General features: G+C 51.5%; 7 protein-coding genes across 7 annotated transcripts; 3 read left to right on the top strand and 4 right to left on the bottom strand.

Moving 5' to 3' along the window:
- Nucleotides 1-577: 577 nt before the first annotated feature.
- CCOS01_16255 (uncharacterized protein) lies at nt 578-778 on the top strand (the record flags this gene model as incomplete). Its single annotated transcript, XM_060464392.1, has 1 exon — nt 578-778. One exon carries the CDS (start codon nt 578-580, stop codon nt 776-778), a length of 201 nt encoding a protein of 66 aa, XP_060305156.1.
- Nucleotides 779-4,641: 3,863 nt separating this feature from the next.
- CCOS01_16254 (SNF2 family domain-containing protein) lies at nt 4,642-8,480 on the bottom strand (the record flags this gene model as incomplete). The annotated part of the gene is made up of 10 exons (XM_060464391.1): nt 4,642-4,743; nt 4,836-4,986; nt 5,059-5,244; nt 5,346-6,371; nt 6,438-6,593; nt 6,651-6,684; nt 6,748-6,974; nt 7,031-7,132; nt 7,206-7,837; nt 7,950-8,480. 10 exons carry the CDS (start codon nt 8,478-8,480, stop codon nt 4,642-4,644), a joined length of 3,147 nt encoding a protein of 1,048 aa, XP_060305155.1.
- Nucleotides 8,481-10,308: 1,828 nt separating this feature from the next.
- CCOS01_16253 (uncharacterized protein) lies at nt 10,309-13,752 on the top strand (the record flags this gene model as incomplete). The annotated part of the gene is made up of 5 exons (XM_060464390.1): nt 10,309-10,635; nt 10,708-10,906; nt 11,047-12,222; nt 12,282-12,669; nt 12,753-13,752. The coding sequence occupies 5 exons, from the start codon at nt 10,309-10,311 to the stop codon at nt 13,750-13,752; spliced, it is 3,090 nt and encodes a 1,029-aa protein (XP_060305154.1).
- A 1,015-nt stretch (nt 13,753-14,767) lies between these two features.
- On the top strand, nt 14,768-16,321 carry CCOS01_16252 (heterokaryon incompatibility protein; the record flags this gene model as incomplete). The annotated part of the gene is made up of 2 exons (XM_060464389.1): nt 14,768-14,770; nt 14,822-16,321. 2 exons carry the CDS (start codon nt 14,768-14,770, stop codon nt 16,319-16,321), a joined length of 1,503 nt encoding a protein of 500 aa, XP_060305153.1.
- Nucleotides 16,322-16,627: 306 nt separating this feature from the next.
- Nucleotides 16,628-18,504, bottom strand: CCOS01_16251 (eukaryotic aspartyl protease; the record flags this gene model as incomplete). Its single annotated transcript, XM_060464388.1, has 3 exons — nt 16,628-16,986; nt 17,045-17,953; nt 18,018-18,504. 3 exons carry the CDS (start codon nt 18,502-18,504, stop codon nt 16,628-16,630), a joined length of 1,755 nt encoding a protein of 584 aa, XP_060305152.1.
- A 1,549-nt stretch (nt 18,505-20,053) lies between these two features.
- Nucleotides 20,054-21,017, bottom strand: CCOS01_16250 (uncharacterized protein; the record flags this gene model as incomplete). Its single annotated transcript, XM_060464387.1, has 2 exons — nt 20,054-20,136; nt 20,549-21,017. 2 exons carry the CDS (start codon nt 21,015-21,017, stop codon nt 20,054-20,056), a joined length of 552 nt encoding a protein of 183 aa, XP_060305151.1.
- Nucleotides 21,018-22,005: 988 nt separating this feature from the next.
- Nucleotides 22,006-23,866, bottom strand: CCOS01_16249 (cytochrome P450; the record flags this gene model as incomplete). Its single annotated transcript, XM_060464386.1, has 5 exons — nt 22,006-22,180; nt 22,248-22,414; nt 22,506-22,616; nt 22,692-23,012; nt 23,072-23,866. The coding sequence occupies 5 exons, from the start codon at nt 23,864-23,866 to the stop codon at nt 22,006-22,008; spliced, it is 1,569 nt and encodes a 522-aa protein (XP_060305150.1).
- Between the last annotated feature and the right edge of the window lie 1,247 nt (nt 23,867-25,113).

The following is a 25,113-nucleotide window of genomic DNA, read 5'->3' as shown; positions in this document are numbered from 1 at the left end:
CAGGTCAGAGTGCAACCCATCCTCGGCGACGAAGGATGGCCCCCTCCCCCTGAGTCAACGAGAACACTTGCGTTGGGAGTTGCAGAACAGTCCACTGTGAACCATTGTTAGGATTGATAACTCGCCGGAACATGAGAAGCAAGTAAGCTACGGCTACTACTACAGTAAGGGTGCGTATCTCCAGTCGACTCTGGGTTGACAGTCTTGGACCCAAGGCGTTCAGGCAATTGCAAAATGCAATGCACCAGGTGCGCCGAGATTCAGGGCCCACACATGGACAACGACAGATCACAGTTGTTGAAACATGAGCAGCCTTCTCATTCGTCTCACTCTCGACTGGCGTCCTCTGCCGATCCACACTGATGTTGGGCCACTCGGATTGGCCTGTCTTTCAAAATCAGTACCGTCTTTTTGAGGCTGTGCAAAAGGGCATCCGTCCATCCATCGGGCATCCATCCTTGAGCAGCTGGGCCTGTCGGCTTTTCCCTGGTTGAATGGCAGCCGATATGGAGACTGACTTTCTGCAGCTTCAACCGCTTCCGTTGCGCTTGTGTGCCCTTATTTCCGTCAGCCTATCATGTTGCCCTCGCCGGCTGTCTCAAGTGTTGAACGTTTCTTGAGAGCCGGTGACAAATCTGAGAGGAGGACCAGCGTTCCTGGACCACAAGCAGCCTCCCACCATCTTCCGCGTTCGACGAACCCTCCAGGGCAGCTTAGGCCACGCATACTTACTCCAAATCCGCTCACACTTTTCAGGACGGGATGGATGGGCCAGTGAGTTGGTGGGTAGAAGGAAGGGAAGAGCGAGAAGCATCAAGCCAAGCCCCAAGCTGATCCAAGGTTGTCCCGGGCCAATCCAGCCATCGGAGACTCACACGGCACGGCAAGCGTCAAGCAACAGAGGATCCAGGCCAATGTGGTTCTCCAACCCGAGCCAGCCCGCCCAGCTACGCAAGCATCCAGCTACCCTAGCACACGCATGGCGTTCTCCAAACCAACCCCCAAGTCAACGGCTGGCGCAGCAATTCGCATCAACACCATCCAACTATGAGGGACCAAATAGCTCCTTCGACATTCCTCCCGTCGTGAGGTATTAGCCGGCCACCTCCCCCGATTATGAGCACCTGACACCCCTGGTATTAGCCCCGGCAGCGTGTCACCCCTGTCTACCCCAGATTTCTCCAGTTGTATTTTCCTGTTCATGGACCACCCAGGCTTAACAGGCATCTTCGGGAAGTTGGTCAGGGAGCAGGTTCAATCCTGTCTTCAATTTGCCGGTCAGTCCCTTTCCCTTGCAATTATTGCTCCAGTCATATGAGCCAATTGATATGATTATCACTCGGATCTGAGGATATGTCACCTCGGAACGACGCTGGGACTATGTAGAAACACATCCTGATAGTGCTAGCCATCCGGCAGACGTCCGTTGTTGTTTTTTTGGCTCCGTAAACTTTTGGATGTTGTATTGGACTAGTTGGTCCTGTCTAAACCCTGAAGACAACGACTCTACGTGAAGTCGACGCCGCTCGCCTGCATAAGGTACTATTCGAGATGCACCTGCTAGAGCCCAGACACCAGAGGCCCAAAGGTGTATGCCGGCGGCATTCGCTGGGCATATTCGTGACGTAGGTGCTCCGGGTTCGCCCCGGACCCATGGCTCTAGCATCGATTTGAAGGTCGCAGTTCTGTTTCGCCATTGAGGTTTGTCAGGGCTTATCCATCTAATCATGGAGCTAGGCGACGGGGAATTAACGAAACCAAGATACGCGTTTCGTCAGGGCTAAACAACTCTTTTTCTGGTTCATCGGTACGCCAAGTGAGGATTGCAATGCGCACTTGAAGCGTTCAATCAATCGATTTAGCCTGCTTCGCCGCGAATGATCAAGACGAGGTGTCGCACCAACGCCGTGCCAGACTGCCTGCCACCCACCATAAGCTCTCATGTACGGAAAGAATCTATGGGATATTCCGTTCTTAGACCTGTGTGATTGGTATTATAAATCCGAAATCTGGAGCTGGGGGACCTCTGCTGGCGGACGTTGATGGAGCTCTGTTGAGTTGGCTTGCCGTCCTTTCCGAAATCCACAGGAGGTGAGATGCAGTCGCCGAGGTATCTGTATGCCGCGTCTGTCACAATCCGTACTACACTGGGCGGGCGGCCGTCTATGATCTAATTAGCTGCAACAGACGGCTGGCATTACTGGGAGCTCAGGGCTGGCCTCAACAAATAGGAGGAAAGTTGTCGATACTCTCGGGAATAAGTCTGGCATCCGATGACCGTTGCTTATCCGATGGAGGAATCGACTTGGCTCATCGTCACAACTTCATGCACGCTATCCGAACACGCACATATACATACCACCACACCACCTTCTGCTGCTGCTTCTTCTAGGTACCTTAACATACCCAGCAATTTGGTCTCATCGTAGGCGTCACTAACCACATGGCAGCCTGTCGCCTATCCGGCTGTGCTTGCGTCACTGCGCGTACAATGAAGTGACGCTGGAAACCTCGATTGAGCTTGATGCTACCTTCGTCACAGCTTTCTGTAGGATCGTCTACAATCAGCAAGAGCGGAAACTCTGTGAATATTTGCAGTTTAATACGGATCCCCGCTGAGCTGTCATTGCCACACCAAAGTACTTCGGTTACAGAAAAGCAGTTCGTAAACCAGTCTTCGCTTTTTTGCCACGGCTACGTTGATTGGGTCTCTGCTGCCACTTCGCTTTTACTTGGGCCAAACCCGTTCGTGGCTCCGTTGCGTTGTGCCTATTGTTGGCCCACACACCCACTCACAAATAACATGCAGACTCTGGAACTACGCCAATCCATCGTTCCATGTCGCGGATAATTCTTCTTTGCTGCTGCTAGTCAGCGTCGCTAGACAGAGAATGGGCCTGTGTCATGCAGAGAAGGGAAGTGAATTTTGAGTCTCTCGAACGTCGCTGGCCAAGGTCGGGCGTATGGAACTGCTTGGGAGTCGCCACTGGTCCAAAATTCCCGCGCCATTTGTCTTTGGTCCAAGGTCATCGTCATTGGTGGCCTTGAGCAGATGCAAACTGCCGTTCCTGGACTCGGTCGGCTCTCAACGTCGGCTTGGACCACGCCACCTTGACTCACGGTGGGCGGTCTTTGTTCTGGTCCCTTGAGGTTCCTACGGGAAACGCTTTCTTTCAGGGGACTGACGATATCCCGTAGACTAGCAAGCGCCCGTCGCCAATTTACCCAGTCACACACTCGCAGTACCGTTCTTCAGCTTTGACGATAGACGAACAGGCGCCACAGCTTTGCGTGGAGCTATATACTTAGTCCCAAGCCTGAGTCGTCACGCTCCCTGTTCACCAGCCTCCAAAAACCACAACGGCCGTCCCTCATCTTCAGGTTCGGGGGCTGGTGTGGCTCTTCGCAGAACATTCGCTATGCTTTGAACCGAGTTGACGGCCGCACTACGGGAGGGATGTGGCGACGCCGGGCCACGCTACCAGCCCGTGAGTGTGTTCACCGGCCGCCCTTCGGTCTGTCGATCGGCGCCGATCATTCTGCATCACGGAGTAGTTTCTTGGAAGGAAAGAAAAAACGAGTATGTTCGGCGGCACGGCGTTAACTCGGGTGCGGTGGGTGGCTACGTGCAATATCAGGCTCTTCAGACGACGTGCAGTACCTGTTATTTCCTGTATGCAGTCCTGACAGTTTGCGGCATAGTCGAAATCCACCAGCGTGTGGCGCAAGCGAGAAGCGAGAGCGGGTTGGCATTTGATTCCTTCTGGTGTCTTCCAAGCTAGGGTCCTTGTGTTCTCTCGGGTTGATCTCTGCATCTTTTGGGGGTTGCAAGGTGATCTTCGGAGGTTATCGGCAGTTGGAGGGACACGGAAGGGTTCGACAATCTGTTGGAATGGCCTGGCCACCCGCTGATCGCTATCGCGATCGTCCGTTTGTCCGCGCTCAGAGATGGTTCAACGGTCGTTGGTGGTCGCGCTGCCATGGCGAGTGCTGTGACGCCGCAACGTCATCAACGTTTCTGGAGGGACTTTGTTCTGATTGATATAACATTATTACGGCATTGCCATTCCGAGAGTTTCTTGAATGATCGAAGGATGGCTTCGCATTTGCCACGGCCCTCTCGACATGGTGAGATTCAATTCCCAATTGCACGTTCAGAGGTGGTCGGTAGCACAAGTGTATTATTTCGAGACTATATGGGGAATAGCCACTGCCGAAGACGAAGCATCTTCTGAGAGCATAAGATATCTGAAGACTAAGCATCGAAATCCATTGAAGTTCACCGGTACTGCTCGAGTCTTTCCCGTATGCCTTGCTGTAGATTAACGCGTGAATCATGATGATGCGAGGCCCAACTCATGCATTATTACGTTCTTTCGAAGGTACGAGTATCTGTCGATGTGATGAAGAAGAGAATCAATTGGGTATTATTATGAGCAATCATCAAGACAGAGCTCAGCTTCTAAACATGATGATGCCAGGCTCCTGAAAGCATACTACTACCATGAGATGCCGGCATCGTAAAATCCTCTCGAGGAACCGTAGAAACGAACCGTCCAAAGATACCGCCACCAATTCATCAAGACATCAATCCGCACATCCCCCCATCGTGAATCATCCCCCTCGATATTATCAGCCGTCTTACGACTGATCAATATCCATTTCATCAACATCGGCAGCAGCGGATTCGTCGAAGCCAATGGCCGCCAGTTTCTTTTTGACGTTCTGTTGCGATCTCATTTCCTACGTAATGGGACAGTGATGAGCAAAAGTGAAGCCATCGACGTGCAATATAATTACTTGTGCCGAGAGGAGGTTTGGACATCTTTACTTACCTCTTCCACCGTGTTCTTGATCACGTATCTCGTGACGAGCACTGTTTTACCCTGGCCGAAGCGGATCGCGCGGGCGATAGCTTGGTTTTCGACACTAGGGTTCCATTGGAGTTCGACGATGAAGACGCGGTTGGCGCAAGTAAGGTTGAGACTGGTGAAGTGTGTCTCGTTAGTATGTATTGTTTGTTTTAAGGTGCGAGAGAACGGATGGCGGTGAACTAACCCAAAGGCACCAGTGCCGGTTGTCATGATGAGAACCCGCTTCTCCTCGTCCTCTGCAAACTGTCCGAGAATTTCCTGTCTCTGTGACAAGGGACAGTCGCCGTCAATCCTGTGGTACTTGACACCGACCCTTTCGAGGTGTTTCGCGACAAGGCGGAGCGTTCTCGTCCAGCAAGAGAAGATGATGCTGTTTTCGAAGGAATTTAGTGATGTTCGAGGCAAAAGTCACAGGCTAAGCTCTTCACAAGCTAGGCTCTTTACAAGCTAGGCTCTTCACAAGTGACTTACCTCTTGGTTGTCGAGACGTCGTCTTGGACGTCACAGATCAAGGCCTCCATCTTGGTGGAGTATCCCACCGTGTTAAAGTAATCCGCATCATCCGCGCCTGACGTCGTTTGTGCGGAAGCGTCAGGAAGACCCCTGGCATCCAACGCAGGCCCATCTACTCTCACGTGCGGGATCGTACCGAGACCAGTAGAAGAAATCTTCGCCGACTTTTTCCAGTTATCGCACACGGGGCAATGCCGCTCCCGAGAGGCAGAGACTGGGTTCGCCGACGACGACAGATCCGAGTCGTCGAGACACTCTGAGCAAAACACGTGCGGGCATTGCTTCTCGGACGCGTTGCGCAGCCTGTTGAAGCCAAGGATGGGCATGGGCTGGTGACATCCGTTGCACGTCAACTCTGCGTTCTGCCCCAACGCCGAGACGGCGGCCTCGCGCTCATCGAGATCGAGGCGGTAGCTCCGCCGGTGCCAGGAAAAGGGCTTCTGGAAGGTGCCGTGGTTGCAGAGGATACGCATCTGGAGGTTGGCCTGGAAGAGGCCGAACTTGCTGCTCTTTTCGACCTCGCCTACCTTTTGCTTGATGGTGCGCATGAGGATCTTCTTGGTCTTGTCGTACTGGTCGCGCTCCTCGGGGCTGAACTCGAGTGGGACGACGCGTTCCTCGAGGGGAGGAAGGTCGAGCACTTCTTTGGTTCGGCGCAGGCACAGTGATTCCATGAGGGCGATGAGGCGCTCCTTGACCTTTTCTCGGTTTTCTGAGTGTTGCTCAAAGGGCACCTCGATGTAGCGGCGGAATGTGGCTGGGTTGTCAAAGGGCGTTGCGCGGATGAATGCGAAGAGGGCGCCAATGTCGGCGAGCTTGTTCTGGATAGGCGTGCCTGTGAGGCACCATCGCGAGTTTGCGTGGAGCGATCGGCAGGCTTGGTAGAATGTCGTTGCTGGGCGGCGGATGATATGTGCTGTGTTATAGTCGGTCAGTTCATCGACACTTCTAAAGAATTGAAGGTTGGAGGGAGTATGGGTTCGACTGGAGGCAGTGGGAAAGTCAGAGGTTTAGAGAAGAAGCTTGCCTTCGTCGAGAACAACTCGGTACCAGCCAATCTTGTGCAAGATGGACGACTTCTTCTCGAACTCTGCAGACAAAGTATTGTACGTTGTCACGACGATGTCGGAGCCTTTGATTATGTCAAGGTCCTTTTCTCGATTTGGGCCATGGTACTTGATGTGTGTCAGGCTTCCGTCCACGTGCCTATCGCGTTGTTAGAAATGAGAGAGTATAATACTGGTCGCGGCAATTATCACTTACTTTTTAATCTCATTTGTCCAGTTGTAGATGAGAACTGGTGATCGTGAGTTCTCTGATTAGTGAAAAGGGGGAACCAGGTGATTGCCTGGGGACTCACGAGCAGACGATACGACCACGAGGGTCGATCCTGAGTAATGCAGGTCCTTGCTCTTCTCGCTGTTCTTCTCTTCCTCGACGGCCCAGTTACGGGCGTCGTCGAGGGTCTTGACGATGAGCGAGAGAATGGACAGAGATTTGCCCATGCCCATCTCGTCGGCGAGAATACCGCCGCCCTTCTCATCCGGCTGAAGCTTTTGTTTCACGTTGGTGATCTTATGACGATACCTAGGTTTTCAGAATCAGAGTGGTGTCTATCAGCACGCGAATTTCAAGCAACGTACCATTCTTGTCCTTCTACCGTCACCCGACGCCAGAGTCTGTAGCCTTCGTTAATGTCACCAGATTCCCGCTCTAGCATGAACGCGAGCGCCTCCTGTTGGTGCCTGCGGACTACTTAGTATAACACGCGCACCAAGGGATGGTGGTGGCTAGTGATTGGCAAGAGGCAGACGTTACCCTAATAGATCATTCTTCAACCGCTTGTCTCCGAGCTCACGATTGAACTCCCGCTTGTTTTCGATCGAGTCGTACACTTCAATCATCATCCGCTCCAGCTTCTGTTCCCGCCGTTGTCGCCCAGTTGAATGCCCACTATTGACATCTTTGATGAAATTCTCGGGCATCATCTCACTGCCTTGAATCTTGAGGACGTGTGGGTTCTCATAGCAGAGCTCCCGGCGCGCATGATCCGATTTTTGCAACCAGAGCTTCCCCTCGGTCAGCTTGTCCCCAACGACCTTTGCCATAGCACGCGGGCCGTAGACGTTGATGTCGACTTTCACCATGGCCTCGACGGGCTTCTTGGCGCGGCCGATGGTCTCGCGGAGCGCATTGGTCGGGGCGATGGGCTCGAATTCGACACGGGAGTCTAGGGTTAGCAGTCGGGCGAGGGCCTTGCCGGGCCCAGAGCGGAGGTAGCCGAATTCTGTGTTGTCGTCCTTGAAAGAGAGGCAGATGTGTTCTTGTAAATCGCTGAGGGTGAAGCGCTGGAAAGCTATCCTGCCAGGGGCGGAGGCTCGGCAAGACTCGCGCAACTTGGTGTCGATGACGCCCATGTCACCTATCAATTTGATGTCTACATTGTAGAGCTATAATTGATGAGTCGGGGTTGTTCTTTACACCATCTTGACAGAAAAGAGATAGGAGAAAGGCAGGATGTCCAGATGACCAAGAAACTTGATGAAATGAGTTGTGTCTTACCATGCCGTAGCAGACCTTGTCGGCATCATCCTCGCCCGCCGTCGATGAACACGAGTCCGAACCCGTGATGCTGGAATCGGGGAAGAGTGAGGGCGACTGTGTCACGGTCAAAGAATCTTGTGAAGATTCGGAGTTCTGAGGTGAGCTGTACGTTCCTAAGTCGGGCGCCTGTGCAGCAGTTAAACGTCCCCATGTTTCTAGGTCGCCAAAGTCGAAGGATGCGAGCTCGGGTTCGTTGCTGATGTTGAGACTTCCTAGTTGACCATCGACGCCTTGGTCAAGAAAAAGGTCATATATCTGCACGTCTTCGATGGGAGGGTGATCCTCGATGACGGGAAAATCATCTTGGCCGCCCTGAAGGGTGCTGTCCGAGCTTTGGAAGGGAGTATGGCGTGGATGATATCCGGGGTACGAGTAATCTTGAACGCCGCCCTGGTAGGTTGGCGTAATGGAGCCGTACGAGGAGACGGACGACGGGTCGGGATAGTGGAGATCTTCATCTTCTTCGTTGAGAAGTCTCTTTAGCGACATAGTTGCTAGGGGGTTATCGGAGACTCAGGGTAGTTGACTAAGTTAGCCTGTCGATGAGTGATTGAGACTAAGAGTCCTTCTCGGATTTGATTCAGAAGTTAGAAGTTAGTGTCTTCAAAGCTAGTGAAAGCTTCGAATAACTTCGGTTGAAGGAACGAACGGTTGTCGAGTCTATCGCGCAAATGGGTCAATCAATGGATTTTCCCACTGTCAAGTGCTTCTTCTCATGCAGCCAGTGCCTTGAGGGACATGATGAGGCTCTCTGCGGCATGGCAAAAGGCGCCGGGCGAACCATTTTTGACCACATGATGACCGGTGACGTGAGGCAATCGAAGAGGCTACCGTTTGCTGTGCAGTCTCCCTCCTTGAGGCGCAGTGCGCGGACGATGATGAAGGCGATCGTGCTTCCCGTTGGTGGTTCGCACTTCGCCGAAGGCTCGTAGCTGCGCTCCGGACGCGCACAACCCACACCGCGTGCTTTTTCCACTTTCTTAGTGCCGTTGGGGTCCTTGTGAGGGTCCCCTTGAGCGATTTGGGGGCCCTAATTGTTCTAACTGCCCTTAGGGTCATTCTCGCACCCGCTTTGCACCGCCCCCGAAGACCCCCGGCACCCCGGTTCACCGACGGTTGCTCCGCCCCAACTGCTCGGAGTCCCCCGACCGGGGCATTTTCAAGAGCCTCACTAGCCCGGAATGAGGTCAAATGATGGGGAAATGCCCACCTGCCGATGCTTGTTCTCGAGAATAGACATCGGAGAAGGCTCCGGTAGGGTTGAGGATGACGTATATTGACGATGTTCGCGGGATTCCCATGTCGCGGGTTGAGTCTTGTGACGCGGGATTTCTCAACTAACGATGTGGACCACTTAGCATTATACAGTGGAGGTATACCGTACGGCGTAGAGAAAGAAGAAGGCAACTCGTAGCCGGCTAAGTCGGTTCCAACGGTAAGTCGCTGCATATGAACCAACCAAAGCAAGTCACAAGAGTTATGTTGACAATGCTCAACAGCCCTACGAAACAAAAGGGACACTGCAGCAGCCAACGGGGCGGAAGGGCGACTCTGCCCCTCACAAGGCGTCCGCGGGGCACGACAATCTTGAACTAGGCTGTAGACTACGTGTTGGAAAACACGCGGGAACTCGTGCTGGTAGGTCGGTCGTCAGGGGTTAGATGCAGTGCACCAATGCAGGTCGTCGAGTGGCTTGTGGCAGCACAGAGACAGAGACACATGCAGACAGCCTGACAGCGCGCCGGAACACAATCGCTCTCTCTACGAATCCGCAGTGACGCACACAGCAACAGACAGTAGAACTGCAGATGAAGACTGTGGCAGTGGCAGTGCTCACTGCCTAGCGCCTCGCACATCCCTGGTGCCCCCGTTATGTTTGCTGTGCGGGCCTAACGACCACAAGAAACTATTGGATGCCCCTGCCAAAGACGTTGGCCTTGGGCAGGGGTTGCTCGGACGGGGTAGTATTTTTGATATACGTCTGGCTGCCTCTTTTGCTATGAAGAGCATCAGCCTCAATTCAGGTCAATCGCTTTCTCAGTGCGAGCTGTGGACTCGAACATCAACCCCATTCTCATCTTCCTTTCTCCAAAGACTTTCTTTCCTTCTTGATCAATTCTCTCCACTTGAGTCTCTTTCCGACTCCATTTCCCCGCGAGTTTGTTCATGTATCGTTGTGGTTTACGTCGCAACACGGTCCACAACGAACCGGGTTTAGTACACGCACCTAGCTCGTGGGAGCCCGAGCCCCCGTAGCGGCCGTGAGCAATTCGACACTTGTCCCGGAGCCAGCGCCGAGTTCGCCAAGTCCACAACCATGGCCCAAGGTCTCGGTCTCTACCGGGTCCCAGACCTCGATGTCGATGTCGAAGTTGCTCTCAGGATGAGCGCCGATAAGTTCAAGGAACAGTTGAATGATATTCATGTCGACAAGTTCGGAAAGACTACTCTTGACGATGTTTACCGAAGTCTCAGGGACATTCAGTTCCAGCAACAGGAGCAGAAGACCTTGATGAACCTCAACAGGATTGAGTTGTTTCTCAGTGGCATGTACTCATTTCAAGAAGTCCTGGACGATAGGGGCATGGAAGATGTTGACGGTATCATGGCTTTCGTTTGGGGTCCTATGAGGTTTCTTCTTGAGGTACAGGCGCAGCCATGAACAACCCCGATCATCTCAAAACACCCCTGACTGACACATCTTTCCCTCGCTTAGACAACCAACGTCAACGAGAGAGCGTTTGATCACGTACTCGAAGTTTACCAACGACTTGGGATCCAGATCCTTCCTCTTTCAGAGTACAAACAATTCTTTGCAGGATCCGTCAACGGCAGAGCCTGCCTTCTTAACATTTACAACGACATCGCCGAATTTCACACAACCGCATACAGGTTGTTCTCTCTCCGCAGCTCATGTAAGCCGAAACATTCTCCACGATAACCCATTTGCAGCCTTGCTACGTCAGATACTAAACCTGATCATTCGCGCTCTTAGTATGGGGTAAATTACATAAAGCGACATGGAAAGATTTGGAGTCGACATTCAAACACTTAGCCGCTAGCCTTCGGCTACACGCAGAATTCATCCAAACCCACGGGGCTCCTCTTCAAGACCGACATGCCTTTCGTAGCGTAGACTCCGGCTTCGCGGCACCCCAAAATAGCATCTTGTTCGATAATGACGATTTCCGCCGCAAATCCCACCAATACATGTTGGATTACGCATCACTGCGACAAAAGTTCAGAAAGGACGAAGCCCACAGGAAGCAGAAGCAGAAGCAGAAGGTTCTGAAATGGATCGCCGCTCCCATGAAGACACAGGAATTGCACAAGAGCTTCGTCAAGAAGAGAGAACCGTATCCAGAAACCGGACGCTGGCTTTACACCAGGTACGACGCAGTATCAAATTGGATGCGTGAGGACATACCTCAGGACTCCGCTCTTTGGGTCTACGGCAAGAAAGGCATGGGCAAGTCAATTTTGTCGTCACTGGTGGTCACCCGGTTGCAGGAACTCGTCAGGACCCAAGACATCCCGAAAGTACAAACGTGCTACTTCTACTGCCAGGACGCAGACCCGGAACTGAACACGTACTTTGGCATACTCAGGGGCATCGTCCATCAACTCGTCTCCGCAGTTGACGCATCGAACCTTGATGAGTCAAACGAAGATGAGTATGACATTTCGGCGTGTTGTAACAAGTACAATGGGTTCATTCTTCCTCTTTGCGACGACAAAATCACGAACAGTGGTGGCTCAACTCTATCAACGACGGAGGGATGCCTTTCACTCATCGAGGCATTTTTTGAGATTAACCCTCGATTATACATTGTTGTGGACGGACTGGATGAGTGCGCAGGCCGCGTGGAAATCCAGCAGATAGTGTCCTTCTTGGTGGCTCAAGTTTCGCGTCTAGACGAGATTAGTCAAGGACAGTTGCGGGTGCTGTTCATGAGTCAACCGAATCCCGAGGTCAAAGCAGCCATGTCAAAGCCCACCGTCAGTCCGATTATTGGCGAAGTCGAACTACAGGCCACCGATAACACACAAGATATACGGACATATGTGAAGAGCCGGCTGGATCCAGCGGAGTTGGTCAAGTCAAGAAGGCAGGTGAGGGGGAGGATCAACCCTACCGAAGCTTCATTACTAGAAGCATCTGGGAACAACTTCAACCTCCTAGAGCAAGATATACAACGCATCGAAGAAGAGGTTTCGTTACAGAGCGAAGGTATTCATTTCACGCAGGTGAAGAAACGAGTGTTGAGCTTACGCTAACAATGCTACCAGGCCTTTTCCTCTACGCAGTCCTCGCTGTGGACTACCTCTTGAACCAATGGAGTAAAGGTGAACTCCTCCGAAAGGTTTCATCGCGCATGCTTCCTGACGGCATTACAAAGATGTACGACATGGTGTTAGAGAGCCTCAAGGAGAAGATGCTGGATTTGTCTTCAACTCATTGGGACAAGACTAAGCTTCTCCTCGGCTGGCTTGCCTGCGCCCATCGCCCGCTCAAGTGGCACGAGATACAAGCCATCATCGCTTATGACCTTGAGATGGATGAAATAGACTTTGACCTTCGCATGATTCGAAGAGAAAACATCAATAACTTTCTAGGGTCGCTGGTCGAAGTCTTGCCGGGCGATGAGATTCGTCTCATGCACTCAACGGCTAAGGAGTAAGTAGACTCCGACTTCTTGCTTTACTCGCCTAAGTCTATTAGTCCTAGGATGAAACATGAGACTAACCCAGGCTCTATAGCCATCTCGTTTCTAGCAGACTTATCCACGCGAAATCAGTTCAGTGCGATCTCGCCATTCTCTGTCTGCGCTACCTCTCTCTACGCTGCTTTGCAGCCGAAGACTACAGCGTAGTCGAGTTGCACAGTCATATACGTAAAGGCTACTTCTCATTCCAAGACTATGCCATCCCTCAATGGTGCAAACACATCAAAACCGTCATTAGAGAATGCCATGAACTATTCTCACCCACCTTCTACCACGATGCAGGAGTAGAACCAGGACGCAACTTCGTCGGAGAATTCGGGTCGGCTTTGGCCAGGTTCATCTCTGCTTATGATACCGATATCAAGAGGGAGACGCACCCAGAGTTCCCTGAGGATGACTTGTCAAAGTACATCAGCTTGCCATTCTACCCCGATCTCGCTCGCTTATGGAATCATATCTTTACCCATCAGAAAGCTTCCGCCGACGAACGCAACGAAGTCGGCATTAGCCGCTTACAAGACGCCCTCACTTCGCACCGCGAGATCCTGGCAAGTGAGTACCAGCCAGACACGGTCATGTTTGGGAGCGACACCATGGAGACCTATTACGGGCCCAACCTTTTCAAATGCAAGAAAACACTGTGCAAGTTTTTCTATGAAGGCTTCAAGACCGAGAAAGATCGGGACGCACACCACAATCGCCACGATAGACCGTATCCGTGCCCCATCAAGACATGCAACTCGGCGCCCGTTGGGTTCTCGTCCAATAAGGACAAGGAAAGGCACGTCAGGACGTACCACCCAGAAGAGATTGACGGACAGACGCCCTTCATACAAATGAGCAGGAGGGTCGAAACGGCCAAGTTTCCGTGCAAGATGTGCGGGAAGTGTTTTACGCGGAATATCAACTTGAAGGGGCACATGAGGAGTCACTTTGGCGAGAGGCCTTTTGCCTGCCCGAATTGCGGAAAGGCATTTGCTAGGCTAAATGATTGTAAGCGACATGAGCGTATCCATACCAGGAGAGGGCAATAGCCAGACGACTATAACCTCAATATTTCGGCTTGGGCGTTGGGTGTTTACGAAACCTTGGAGAAGGCTGTGCGACTGGATGGACATATCCATAGGCCTTCGGCGTTTTTTTGATCTTCAATTTGATATTTAATTTCAACACACTTGACTGATTACCCAGAATGCTGGTTCTATTGGATAGAAGCCAGCCGCAGCAGTTCTTTCTGCACAGGAATTGTATCATGTGCAGACGCATCTAGTTGCCTTTGCCAACCAACAAGTTGTTGGGCATTTCTTAGTACTTCACCCGTGCATTCATGCGTGGTACTTTTTCGATGGGTGATAGGTCAGGTAGTACGCCTAACGAGGCGATGAGCCACCCAGTTGCTAAAACTAATGGCCTGCATATTCCGCCTCGTTGCCTTCATGCAGGCCCAGCCATGTGTGTGGCAGGCCGCCCATGGACGCCTAGCTTCTTTTTCGCGCGTCGCCCCTTCCCGTATCGTGTTGGTATAGTATTCGTTATCCCTTTCGCCTTTACATAAGTTCAAGGTTGCATAGTATGGTCCTGGCATGTTGAACAATCGCTAGTCGTCACGGATCGTTCATTAGGGCAGCATGTCAGCATCACTCCCGCGTAGGCCAGTACGCACTCGAGGCCGGTCCGAAACTGACCTGGGTGACCCACACTTGAGCTCAAAGAGAACTCGGGGGCGAAACACTATCGACGCGTACTGCTCTAGCTGTCTGCTACTTTTCTCTAAAGATGGCCTGGAGGCGCTCAACTCGACTGCTGGCCTGCGGCACTCGACGTTTGTGCGGTGCCGCTCTCAAGCCATTCTTGGCTGCCCACTGTGTCACTTCATCTTGGCAACGGTTAAAAGGGATCAGGAGAACGACTGGTCTGACGATGAAACCCTTATCTTTCACAATCGCTCATCGATGAAAGACACCAAAGTCTTACCCCCGTGGATTGATATATTGGACGGTAGTATTTCCTCCAGGAAAGTCGTCACTACTATATACCCATACGCCAAGCATGGTACGCGGCTAGAGGAACTAGATTTTTGATGACGAAAATTACGCATTGCAGCAGCTGACGTTGTCTTTAGGAGATCGCATAGCCAATTTTGTTTACCGGAGACCACTTCTTAGAGATGTTAAAAGTCAAAAGGTTTTCTCAGCTGCGGTGAGACTTTACAATGAGTGCAGAAAAAATCATCATCGATGCCGTTACGGCCGAGACGCTCTTTTACCGACCAGGGTCATTGACGTTGGTACTGTCGAGTCACCCACGCTGAAGTTATTCATCAACGATGTCGAACAGGAAGGCAGGTATGTCGCCCTGAGTTACTGCTGGGGCGGCGAACAGCCCGGAAATCTTCTAGCAACCACCTTAGAACGCATGACTGAAGGGATACGAATGGAAGAGTTGGAGCAGACAGTTAGAGACGCGGTAGTGGCCACTCGAAAGCTAGGTTTCAGGTACCTTTGGGTTGATGCATACTGCATTATTCAGGATTGTGCCCAAGACAAGGCGAACGAGATTGGCGACATGGCTCTAATCTACAAGAACGCGGCTGTCATGATCGCGGCGGGGACTGCGGCCCGAGCCCGAGATGGGTTTCTTGCCACTCGCAGAACATACATACCCGAAGAAGAGTTTCGTATTCCCATGTCTAGCGGCGGACTAGGAACTGTCTATCTTCGAACTGGTACACATATGCCTAGGCATGCTATTGACACGCGTGGGTGGGTTCTTCAAGAGTTTATGCTATCGTCTAGGATACTCTTCTTCTCGGAATATGAGCTCTTATGGCAGTGTCAAGAGACTGAGTTACGGGGAGTCACGGGCGAAGGATTAGAGTACTTGCAACCGCTGGAAAGTCTGCCCTGGTTGGCGTTTAATGATGAGGCTGGATCGAATTTTGGGGGCCAAGAGGAGGAGAAGAGGTACATCTGGATGACAGTAGTCGAACAGTACTCGCGTCGATTGTTGAGTGACCCTGGCGACAGGTTGGATGCCTTGAAGGGTATCACCCTAGAGCTTCAGAGCCTGTGGCGGGACACCAACACCTTTGGGTTGTGGAGAAAATGGTTTATCGAGCAGCTGACCTGGTCGAAGAAAGATTGTGAGAAAGACGGCAATACGGAAGTTGTGAGGTCAGCCCGGGCACCCAGCTGGTCGTGGGCTTCTCTGAACGGGCGGATCCGTTACACTGGCTTATTCACGACGGAGTATGCCGAGGTCCGGGGCATGACTCTCTTAGAGGAACGCACCTCACCGCATAACGTTATCTTGTCGTGTCCTATCATCACACTTGACGATATGGACCAGTCAAGGCTTGATGAAGACGAAGAGTGGATAACAGAATACCCTGATTTAGCCGACATCTCGCTTGAGATCGGTGATAGAGAAACCGAATATCTTATCCTAGGGAAAACGATGTTGGGAGACCTTGAGCTGCTCATCGCGCTCATGGTGGTTGAAGATGACGCATGCGGCGGAGTATACCGTCGAGTTGGGCTGGCAACATTCACTGATGAGGCAATCTTGAATAGTGCAAAGGACAAGGTCGTAACGCTGAAGTAGAGATCCCACTGGCGAGGTGCTGATTCGGTTCACGTCACGCATCAGGACTAGCTGTTAGCTCGAAAAGCCACCCCATGTGGCATATCGCATTAACGTCTGTCTCAAACCTCGACTTTCAACAATGCTCGCTGCTTATCCAATGCGCCGGGTGAAGAAAAGTCCTTCCCAATAATGCTTATATCCAAAGTTTGACTGTTCCGCTGTTCCAAACGCCATTAAGTCACACAATGTCCGCTCAAGATGCTCATAATAGGGGTTCCGCATGTACATATGTACATAACTATAACTCATTCGACTGTCCACTGTTCACATCATAATGACCGCTAAGCCGATACCCAAGACAATTGCGAGAGTACTTGGTGCTGATGTCGAAGTTGACGAGATCGTCTCAGACGCCGGAACGCCAGACATTTCAGGAGCAGGACTGGTGGGCAGGGTCGATCCGGTTCCCGAGCCAGATCCTGAGCCGGAACCCATCCCCGTTCCTGGTGAGGTGGTCGTGCCGTTACTCGCTGGCGGGGCGGGAACAGCGATAGAACCGGCGGGAGCAGGGCATAATCCTCGGATAGCCGCAATGTCTTCTGGCCTGCTAATGGGCATTGTCCTGGTGCCACAGTTGACGTACTGCGCCAAGTAAGCGGCGTTGGTGTCTAAGTCGAAGACGGCTGTGGATATCAGTTAGTCCGGCAGCTCGTTATTGAAGATTTCATAGGTTCTACTTACCGTAAGCTGAGCGTAAGAAGGTATCGCCCAGCAGCGTGAAGTCCGCGTTGGGGACAATTCCCAGGTAGCATGTCGGCGGGGTGGTGCGCAGCTCACGAATCATCTCCTTGTAAGGAACCTTAATCTTCATCCCATCAAAGTCGAAGTCGACGGTCCCGTTGAGATCAACAAGAGAACAAGAGACAGGGTAAAACCCGTTGGCGTCCAGACCAGGTGAGCCAAAGTCGGTAGCAACCTGCACGGCAAGCTCTTCGGGCAGCAGTGTGAGAGTAGCGCCACTGTCTAGAAAGACTGGCATTGAGCTGTTTTGGTACATGCGAACGCGGCGACTTGGCGGAGTGAGACTAAGTGAGTTCATGTTTACCCAGTACCGAGCAACACCGTCAGGGGCCTGATCTGCCGGGAGAATCGGAAGGCGTGCCAGTGGCCCGGAGAATTTCGAGGTGTCAATGCCGCCAAAGACTATTGCCCCTTCCTGTTCGTCTTTGGAGCCCAGTCCGAGGCTAAAGGCTTTGGTGCGGGTGACACCTTGGGTAGCGAGCTCGTCGATGAGGTTCTTATAACGGGTGTTGACGCCATTTCCGTAGCCAATACCAAGAATTCCTGCGAACTGGTCTTCAGAGCTGGTAGCGACGCCAAATTGGACCTGCTGCATTGTTGTTCGAGAGCCGGCGAGGGCGAGACTGTCGCGGACATAGGTGATATTCGCTGCGCCGATACCGTAGCGGAGAGTTTTGGTGGTCTGCAGAGAGACAGCGGTTGAAGATCGAGCTGTGTCATAGAAGCCGACGGCTTCGCAGAAGCGTTGGTCAGAAGCGGCGAGGGCCCCGCACTCTGGGTTCACCCATAGCTCAAATGAACCGGTGTCTAGCTGAGCGTAGACTGGCTGAGGGGGTGTGCCAATGTTGACTATGCTGGAGTTAGTGTGTATTCCAAGTACTCATCCGTCGAGACAAATAGAGGTGCTGCTCACGTTGGGCATAGTAAGCCACATCCGAACGATTGGCAAGCTTCGCCTCGACCTGTCTACTAAATACACCACGCTTGGTAGAGTGGATGACGGGCAGCGTGACAAAGGCGCTGTCGACATCGACACTGTCATCAACAGGCAGGCCACGCACTGTTGGGGGCTTAACCACCGGGGCGGCAGGAAGAGCCTCCAAATCATCGCCCAGAAGATTATCGAGTAGAACCTTTCGAGGGGCTCGTATCCGTCTCTTCCTCTTTGACTTTGAAGTCACTGGCAGCGTCATCATCATACTGACTTCATCGTCCTCGTCTGCGGGAAGGGAGAGCCCGCGCGAGACGACTTCAACATCGTGCTGTTGTGTGGCGGTATATGGGATGACGGGAAGTGTCATGAGCGTTCTGAAATCGCCATCGTCGGTTGGTAACTGAGGCCATCCGTGTGCTCCAGTGACTAGTGAAAGAGCCAAAAGAGCGGATGAGAGGAGCGCCATTTCTGGCGTTGGGGAAGATAATGCGTGCTATCGCGGTCGTCGCCACATGGGAACTATTTGGATGGAATGGCGCTTGATCGAGTTGATGAAGGGTGGCGGACGTCTCGTGAGTGGATCTGGAAGCCGGTCTCGGGTGTCTTTTGGTGAGAGCTAATCGGTTGTTGGTAAGGAGCGTACAGACCAGGAACCAACTGATTTGAAAAGACAATGATGAGAAAGAAACGAAAAGGAGTCGAAAAGTAAAGCTGATCCAGCAAGCTGTCAATGGTTGAATGGTATTGAAGATCCCACCGGGAGGTCGTGAGGGAAAGGTTGCCTTTCAAACGGCAGACGCAACGCAATGCAAAACACGTCTTGGCTACCAAGAGCTTCCAAGAGGTGGGAAGAGTAGAATTGAAGCAAACTCCACCGTCGAGGCAGACAATGATTGAGGACAAAGAGGAAGAATTAGCGTAAAGGAAAGAAGAGGCAACGAAAGAAGAGAATTGCTGTGACAAGAATAGAGATTGGAAACGCAAATGGGAATAGATCGACCAAGACCAAGAGTGAGAGAAGACGAACTAGCCGATGGCCTGTCCCAGCTGTCACCGCGCCAAGGGAGGGGGACCAGCCAACGACGATGAGGAACCACGGTGTCTGGGTGTCTCGAAAGTAGCATGGTTCGCACGTTTTCTTCCCTAAGAGAACCCCATCTTGACATCCCTTGTCAGTGCAGTGTCTTAGGAAGACCCTGTCGAGCATCCTCCCGCCTGGTGCGGCTGCTGAGCCAAAATCCAAATTTGGCACAGGCGACACACAACTCACGCGGCATTAGCATCCCTACGGATACTTTTTGCTCTCGGGGGTGGTGCTGGCTTGCAGACACACACAATTAATTGTCCAGCTGATGGACGAACGACAACCTTCCTCTGCAGTACGCAGTATGCTCGAAGAGGTCCCTGCTTTGTCCTACTCGTCTCGCCCTAGCGGAGGGATGCCAGACTTGGTAGTTCGCAAGACTTGGCAGTTCGGCCTTGGCACCTTCGAACGTCCAAGACGGACCTGTGAGTGGTCGCGACGAACACTTCAAACAATGACTCCAGGGCCTGGCGTCGCAGAGTTGACTAGGGGCCGCAGCCGAGCTAGCGGTGGGACATCGTAGATCAGACAAACCCCTGAGACGAAAGTGGACGCGATTTGGTGTGAGAGCCACGGCCACTATGCCTGAACAGGTTACCTCAGATCTCTTCAAGAGCCCTCACCGAGCTGTCGACGGGTCAAAAAAGGAGCTCCAGGAGTTCAGCGGGTCGGGTATTTGCGACCTGGGAGTGCGGGAGAGATCATAGCCGATGTGATCCGGACCAATTGCGCCACAGTTTTTAACCCGAAAGCGACAATATCGATGATCCAAGGATCACGACAGTGCTTGCTCGATAGGCTTAAACCTGCCGCTGGCCAATCCTGGGTTACATTCTGCGAGATCCCCCGGACTCTTGGAGCCTGGCCTGAAGCAAGAGAGCATAGAAATCGCTCAGATGCCATGAAGAATCAGACCACATGCATATAATTCTCAGCCCATCATCAGAGAAGTCAAACACTGAGCGGAAAGTCGAAGAAGTCGAAGAATCCATCGATGTAATTCTTCAAAGTCTGCTGAAGAATGCAAAAGTAAGACATTTCAGTCAGCGCCCACCTGAGATGAACCGAGTAAGGTTAGACTTCTCCTGTGCAGCGCCTGACGGACTAGACCCTATGACTATTTATGGGCTCCGCGCCCGTGCTTTGCGTTGTCCGTGCCGAGCGGCGTCCCCCGGATTCCGGCAAGGACTTTCACACTTTAACGGACGCAAGTTTTACTCACAGTGATGTTCAATCTAGTTGCTGGCTTTCATTGGCGGGAATACATGAGAGATCTGGAGGTTGGTCTTCGTTGTATTGTCCCGTCGATCAAGCCATCAACTCGATGCTCCTCGAAGCAAAAGCTAAATACTGCGTACAGCTTTTTAAGTTTGGAGTTGTGTTCGGGGCCATAGTGCTTTCAAGATGCCTACGCTTCAAGCGTCACCACCCCCCACCATCTCCATTCCCGCAAAAAGCTCGATCCAGTCCTTCAGTCTTTCTTGTAGAAACCATTCCAAGTCCCAAGACTGGTAAGCAACCAAATCCTCATCGCCATACCATAGGTATATGTTCGCTTCGATTAAGCTCTCGACCGTTTCGCCACCGTGACTTAACACCATGGCTTGTATTGGATTGACTTGGTGAACTTCGCCTTCAAAGTCGTCAAGATTCTTCCGCTGTGAGAGCGTTTGAGGCTGTAGGAGATATCCATTTATGTATGAACCGTGCTCCCTAATGGCGCATGGATAATCACAGCCGTGTAATGAGTAACGTGCGACGTTTTCCACTTTCGCGGTCCGAATGAGGGCCGATATCTCCTTAACTTGAGTAGCGTCACCAGTCAGAACCCAAGCGAGTAGTGGTAGGGCGCATAAGGTACCATACAGGAACATAGGTCTTGGGACTGTTTCCATGATCAAGCGGAGTCGTACTACAGTTGGAGCCCCAGCGGTCGCGGTGGTGACAAAGGTGGATGTTTGAGATTTCGAGCCACGCCGGGCAGGTGTAATGCGATGCGTCCGAAGTCCACCGTGGTTAACACCCAGATTGATGACAATTTTGACGTGGATTTTCTCATGAAAGCTGTGCGAAAGATTGAATGAAGTGGGAAATAGTTTTTTCTTGTGTTCTAGAGAGAAGTGCTGGCCGTTTCATGGTCTCTACTCTTTGCTATTTCCCCCAGTTCTAAGGACCTTGATGTCAAGGAAGGTTCCATCAGGGTTCAGCTAACAAGTTCGAAATAACTACTCCCACAATTGAAGTGGATGACACAATCAGTCGTCGGCAATACATCTAGAATCCCCTATGCTTCTTGAATAAAGACTTCGATATTATAGTAAGAATACACTGAGGCAAACGTTGGCCTCGAGGAGTACCAATGAAAGAGATTATGATGACGACAAGAAATCTCGGGAAGCGTTGAACCGTAAAATATTCTGTCGTTCACCTACTGTCCTTTGGGGGCTTAAACCAGTGTTTCTTACTTTCATGACCGACTTCGTGGTGTTTATCATGAGTTGGGATACTGTATTGCACTCTCAGAAGACAATGGCTGTGCGAAGGCGCACCTGAAGATTGAAGATTGATCGGGAGATAAACATCACGGAAGAAGTGGCCGTAGTGCTTTCAACTCAGTTCAAGCAACGATAACGATGAAACAGACGGCTACAGTTCTATTGACTGCTCGAGACCCGAGACACCATGACAACACTTTGACACTAATTGGCATAGCATTGAGCCTTTTATGAGACAGTGACACTTGAAATGGAGAAGGACATGCAACAAAAAAGTCTGAACAGACCCCATCCACCACGACTGATCTTGACTCTCCCGGCTATCCATGCACATTCGACCCGAAGTGCACCCGCCTTGCGCCGATCATTACTAGGTACCCTGTCATGTTTAGTCCAAAAGACGAAGAATCTTGACCCGAACGCCTTTCGTATCATCCCGAGGCTCGCCCAGAAAGCAGTCACGGTAGTGGTCAATGTCCCTCTCTCTGATGACATCGTATAATTCCAGATCAAATCGACGCAGAACTTTGGCAAGTGCAACGTACATCTCTGCCCAAGCAAGACTTGGCGGCGCATGATAGTTAGTAGATGCCTGCTTGAGTTCGCTGTTGCGGCGAGGAATTGACGCACTTGAGTCCAATGCAATTGCGGTGTCCGCGCCCAAAAGGGAAGAAGCATTTCGCGCTCTGGGTGTAAAGAGGGTGAGACTCGAGCCACCTCTCGGGTTCAAATATTCTAGGGTCTGGAAAGGCCTTCGAGTCCATCATCAGATCGGCGAATGTCATGCCGATTGGCGTCTTCCGAACCAGGTAGGTCAGTAAACATTCAACCAACTCTGCCAGGGCGACTTGAAACCAAATCACTTGAACAATTGATGATTGATCTTACGTTTATTGTGATGACCCAATCTCGGTATGTGAGACATTCCGTAGGTGCTTGCAGCACAACTCTCATGGTAATAAGCGCGGAGATCCGAAGTGACTCTTTGATGACAGCGGTCTTATCAGCACGTCGACATTAGTAAGTTGACCTTGGATCAAAGATAGATAACTCGCATCAGGTTGATGCACTCACGGTCCACGGCAAGTTTTCGAGCTTACTCAGCGGCACATCCATATTGGAGTCTGGCATCGCGGCTCTCAGCTCCTCCTTTAACTTGGCAAGGTGGTTTGGATTTGAGAGTAAGTGATATACAGCAGTGGTCAGAATTCTGCCGATTGTATCTCCCGAAGCTGTTAAGACAGTGAAGCCTTCTTGGGCCATTCGCTTGGAGCCCTTCTCGCTCTGAGGCAAGTTCGATCTAAGAATCGCTTGAAATAGGCTGCCGTTGTCCTCTTTAATACCGATGGATGCCGACGAGTCCTTGATGGCCTCTTTTGCTTGACCTTCCATGTCCTAACAAAATATTAGACTTGTTCAAATTTATTTAGTGGATGCACAATTTATCGACTTACCAGCAAAATCTGGGTCACTAGAGTCAAATCTGACGATACTCGTCGGATGAGCCACATTGGGAGTCCAAACGCGAATGATAGAAACCATGGGAACTGTCTGACAATAGGGGTGAAGTGAAGTAGACCGATGATACTTGCTCTCCACTTTTGGGCCTTTACCTGGTCTTTTAATAAGTGCATGTCGCCTGTCTTGCCAAGCGCAAGGGCGCAGTAGAAGTCGGTGGTATAAGCCAACAGCGGGACACGAATGTTGAACGGATTGCCCTCCCTGGCGTAATTCTTGAAAACTTCGCAGAGTTGTTCAACCTTCTCGTGGATGAGTCCTTCGTGGACAACCACAGACTGCTTGGAGAAGAAGCCAGAGATGGCAGACCGGCGCATTCGATGAGTACCGTGGTTCAAGGTCCCAAAGATGCCACCAGGAGCGCCCTGGACACTGGCACTCGGCGGGTACTTGTCACGGCGAGCGCTCCCTCCAGCGAACAGGACATCGAAAAAGTGGTGGTCACTGACGTGAAGTTCGTGAGGGTTTATGCGTACGATAGGGCCATAGTCGTCGTGCATCTGTTGAATCTTGTAGGCGAAAGTCTTGCCAGGTGCACCAAAGAGTTCGTGGTAGGTCTCATACCAGCCAGTGAATGCTGTCAGTTTGGGACCAGGGAAATTTGCGAGAGGATGGAGCGTGATGTTGTAGATCCCTACACATATGAGATAAAGAAAAAGGAGTCCTGGGAAGATCGTGACAAGGTTGCCCAAGAAGAGTCTGAAGGTAGTGTCGTTCACTAAGATACCCATGGTCAATAGATTTTCCTTATTACATGTAGAAGGACAAGTTTAATGCCTGGCTGGCGAAGGAGAGCAGCTTTGAAGTATTTCAATGCTGCCGCTAATGGGATATCGAATTTTCCTAGGTTTTCCCTTCTGACACCTCAGCGAAAGAAAATGAAGTGCCCGATGCCAGCTTTCTAGAATATTTATCAGACCAAGGTAGACGTAGATACGAGCGACCTGACTATTGCCAGCGGCGAGCTATGTTATCACCGCCTTGTCTCTCATGACGCCCTGGCATGATTCTAGACAACCCCCGACCATCCGCACCGCTTGGCCACTCCACCGTTGATTAGCTACTTCTAGATGTTTTGCTGCATATTTCATGCAGATCCCCTGCACTTGAGAGGCCAGCTCAACATCAGTACATTGCGGCACGGCTACCAAACTATCCCGGATGAGCAGCATTTCATGTTGGGGATTATGGACTCCGAGGTGCTGCCCAGCGAGTTCCAAGAATAAGACTTGTTTGATTGGTACCGACTGGCTAAGAGGAACAAATGAACCCAGCAAGACGTCAATGAAGGTTACAATGTGTGCGTGCTTACCCCCAACTCAATCAAGCATGGTTGGGGCAATTCCAAGAATGGCAACGCTTCGGCCTTCGATCTTGCCCCATGACGACTTCAGCGTAATCGAGCATTTACCTCTTTCGTCCATAGTACAAGGACCTCAAATGCGATGCCAAGGCGAACATAACACAAGGATTCGGATACACCAGTTTAGCGTAGGCCTTGCCGGTACGCCGACGACACCATCCGCGGGGTAATGAGTCTCCAACAAATCCGGAGCTCGGAGTTACACTGATTACGGCCTTTATGCAGTCAACATGCACAGCAAGAGTTGCATCACAAGCCAACAGCATGTGAGGTTTCATCGGCTTGGCATGTAGGTACTTCGAGGTTCAGGCAGGTTATACGTGTTGGAACCTCGAGTCCGAGGAGTGTATTTTACAGCGAATTGGATTGCTTCATGGCGCCAGGTGGCTGCCGATAAAGATAGAAAAACATCGACATCAGGTTTTTCTAGATTGACGGCATCAAAAGTGAACAGGTGAGGGCCTTCTCAGTTTGGATAGTACCCTGTCTGTCTCATGGAATCACCGAGCTCTAGGGGCAATGACCCCGAAATGCAGTAATGACGCCTTTCCCACCTTGGCTTCATTCACAAATCAAGTTTTCTCTTTCAACTGCGAGATATTCGATAAGTGAGGC

The sequence above is a fragment of the Colletotrichum costaricense genome (genome assembly GCF_030867565.1).
Source record: "Colletotrichum costaricense strain IMI 309622 chromosome Unknown Scaffold_28.1, whole genome shotgun sequence".
NCBI classification, from domain to species: Eukaryota; Fungi; Ascomycota; class Sordariomycetes; order Glomerellales; family Glomerellaceae; genus Colletotrichum; species Colletotrichum costaricense.
The sequence above is the reverse complement of the archived record's forward strand: the minus strand, read 5'-3'. Positions and strand labels throughout refer to the sequence as shown.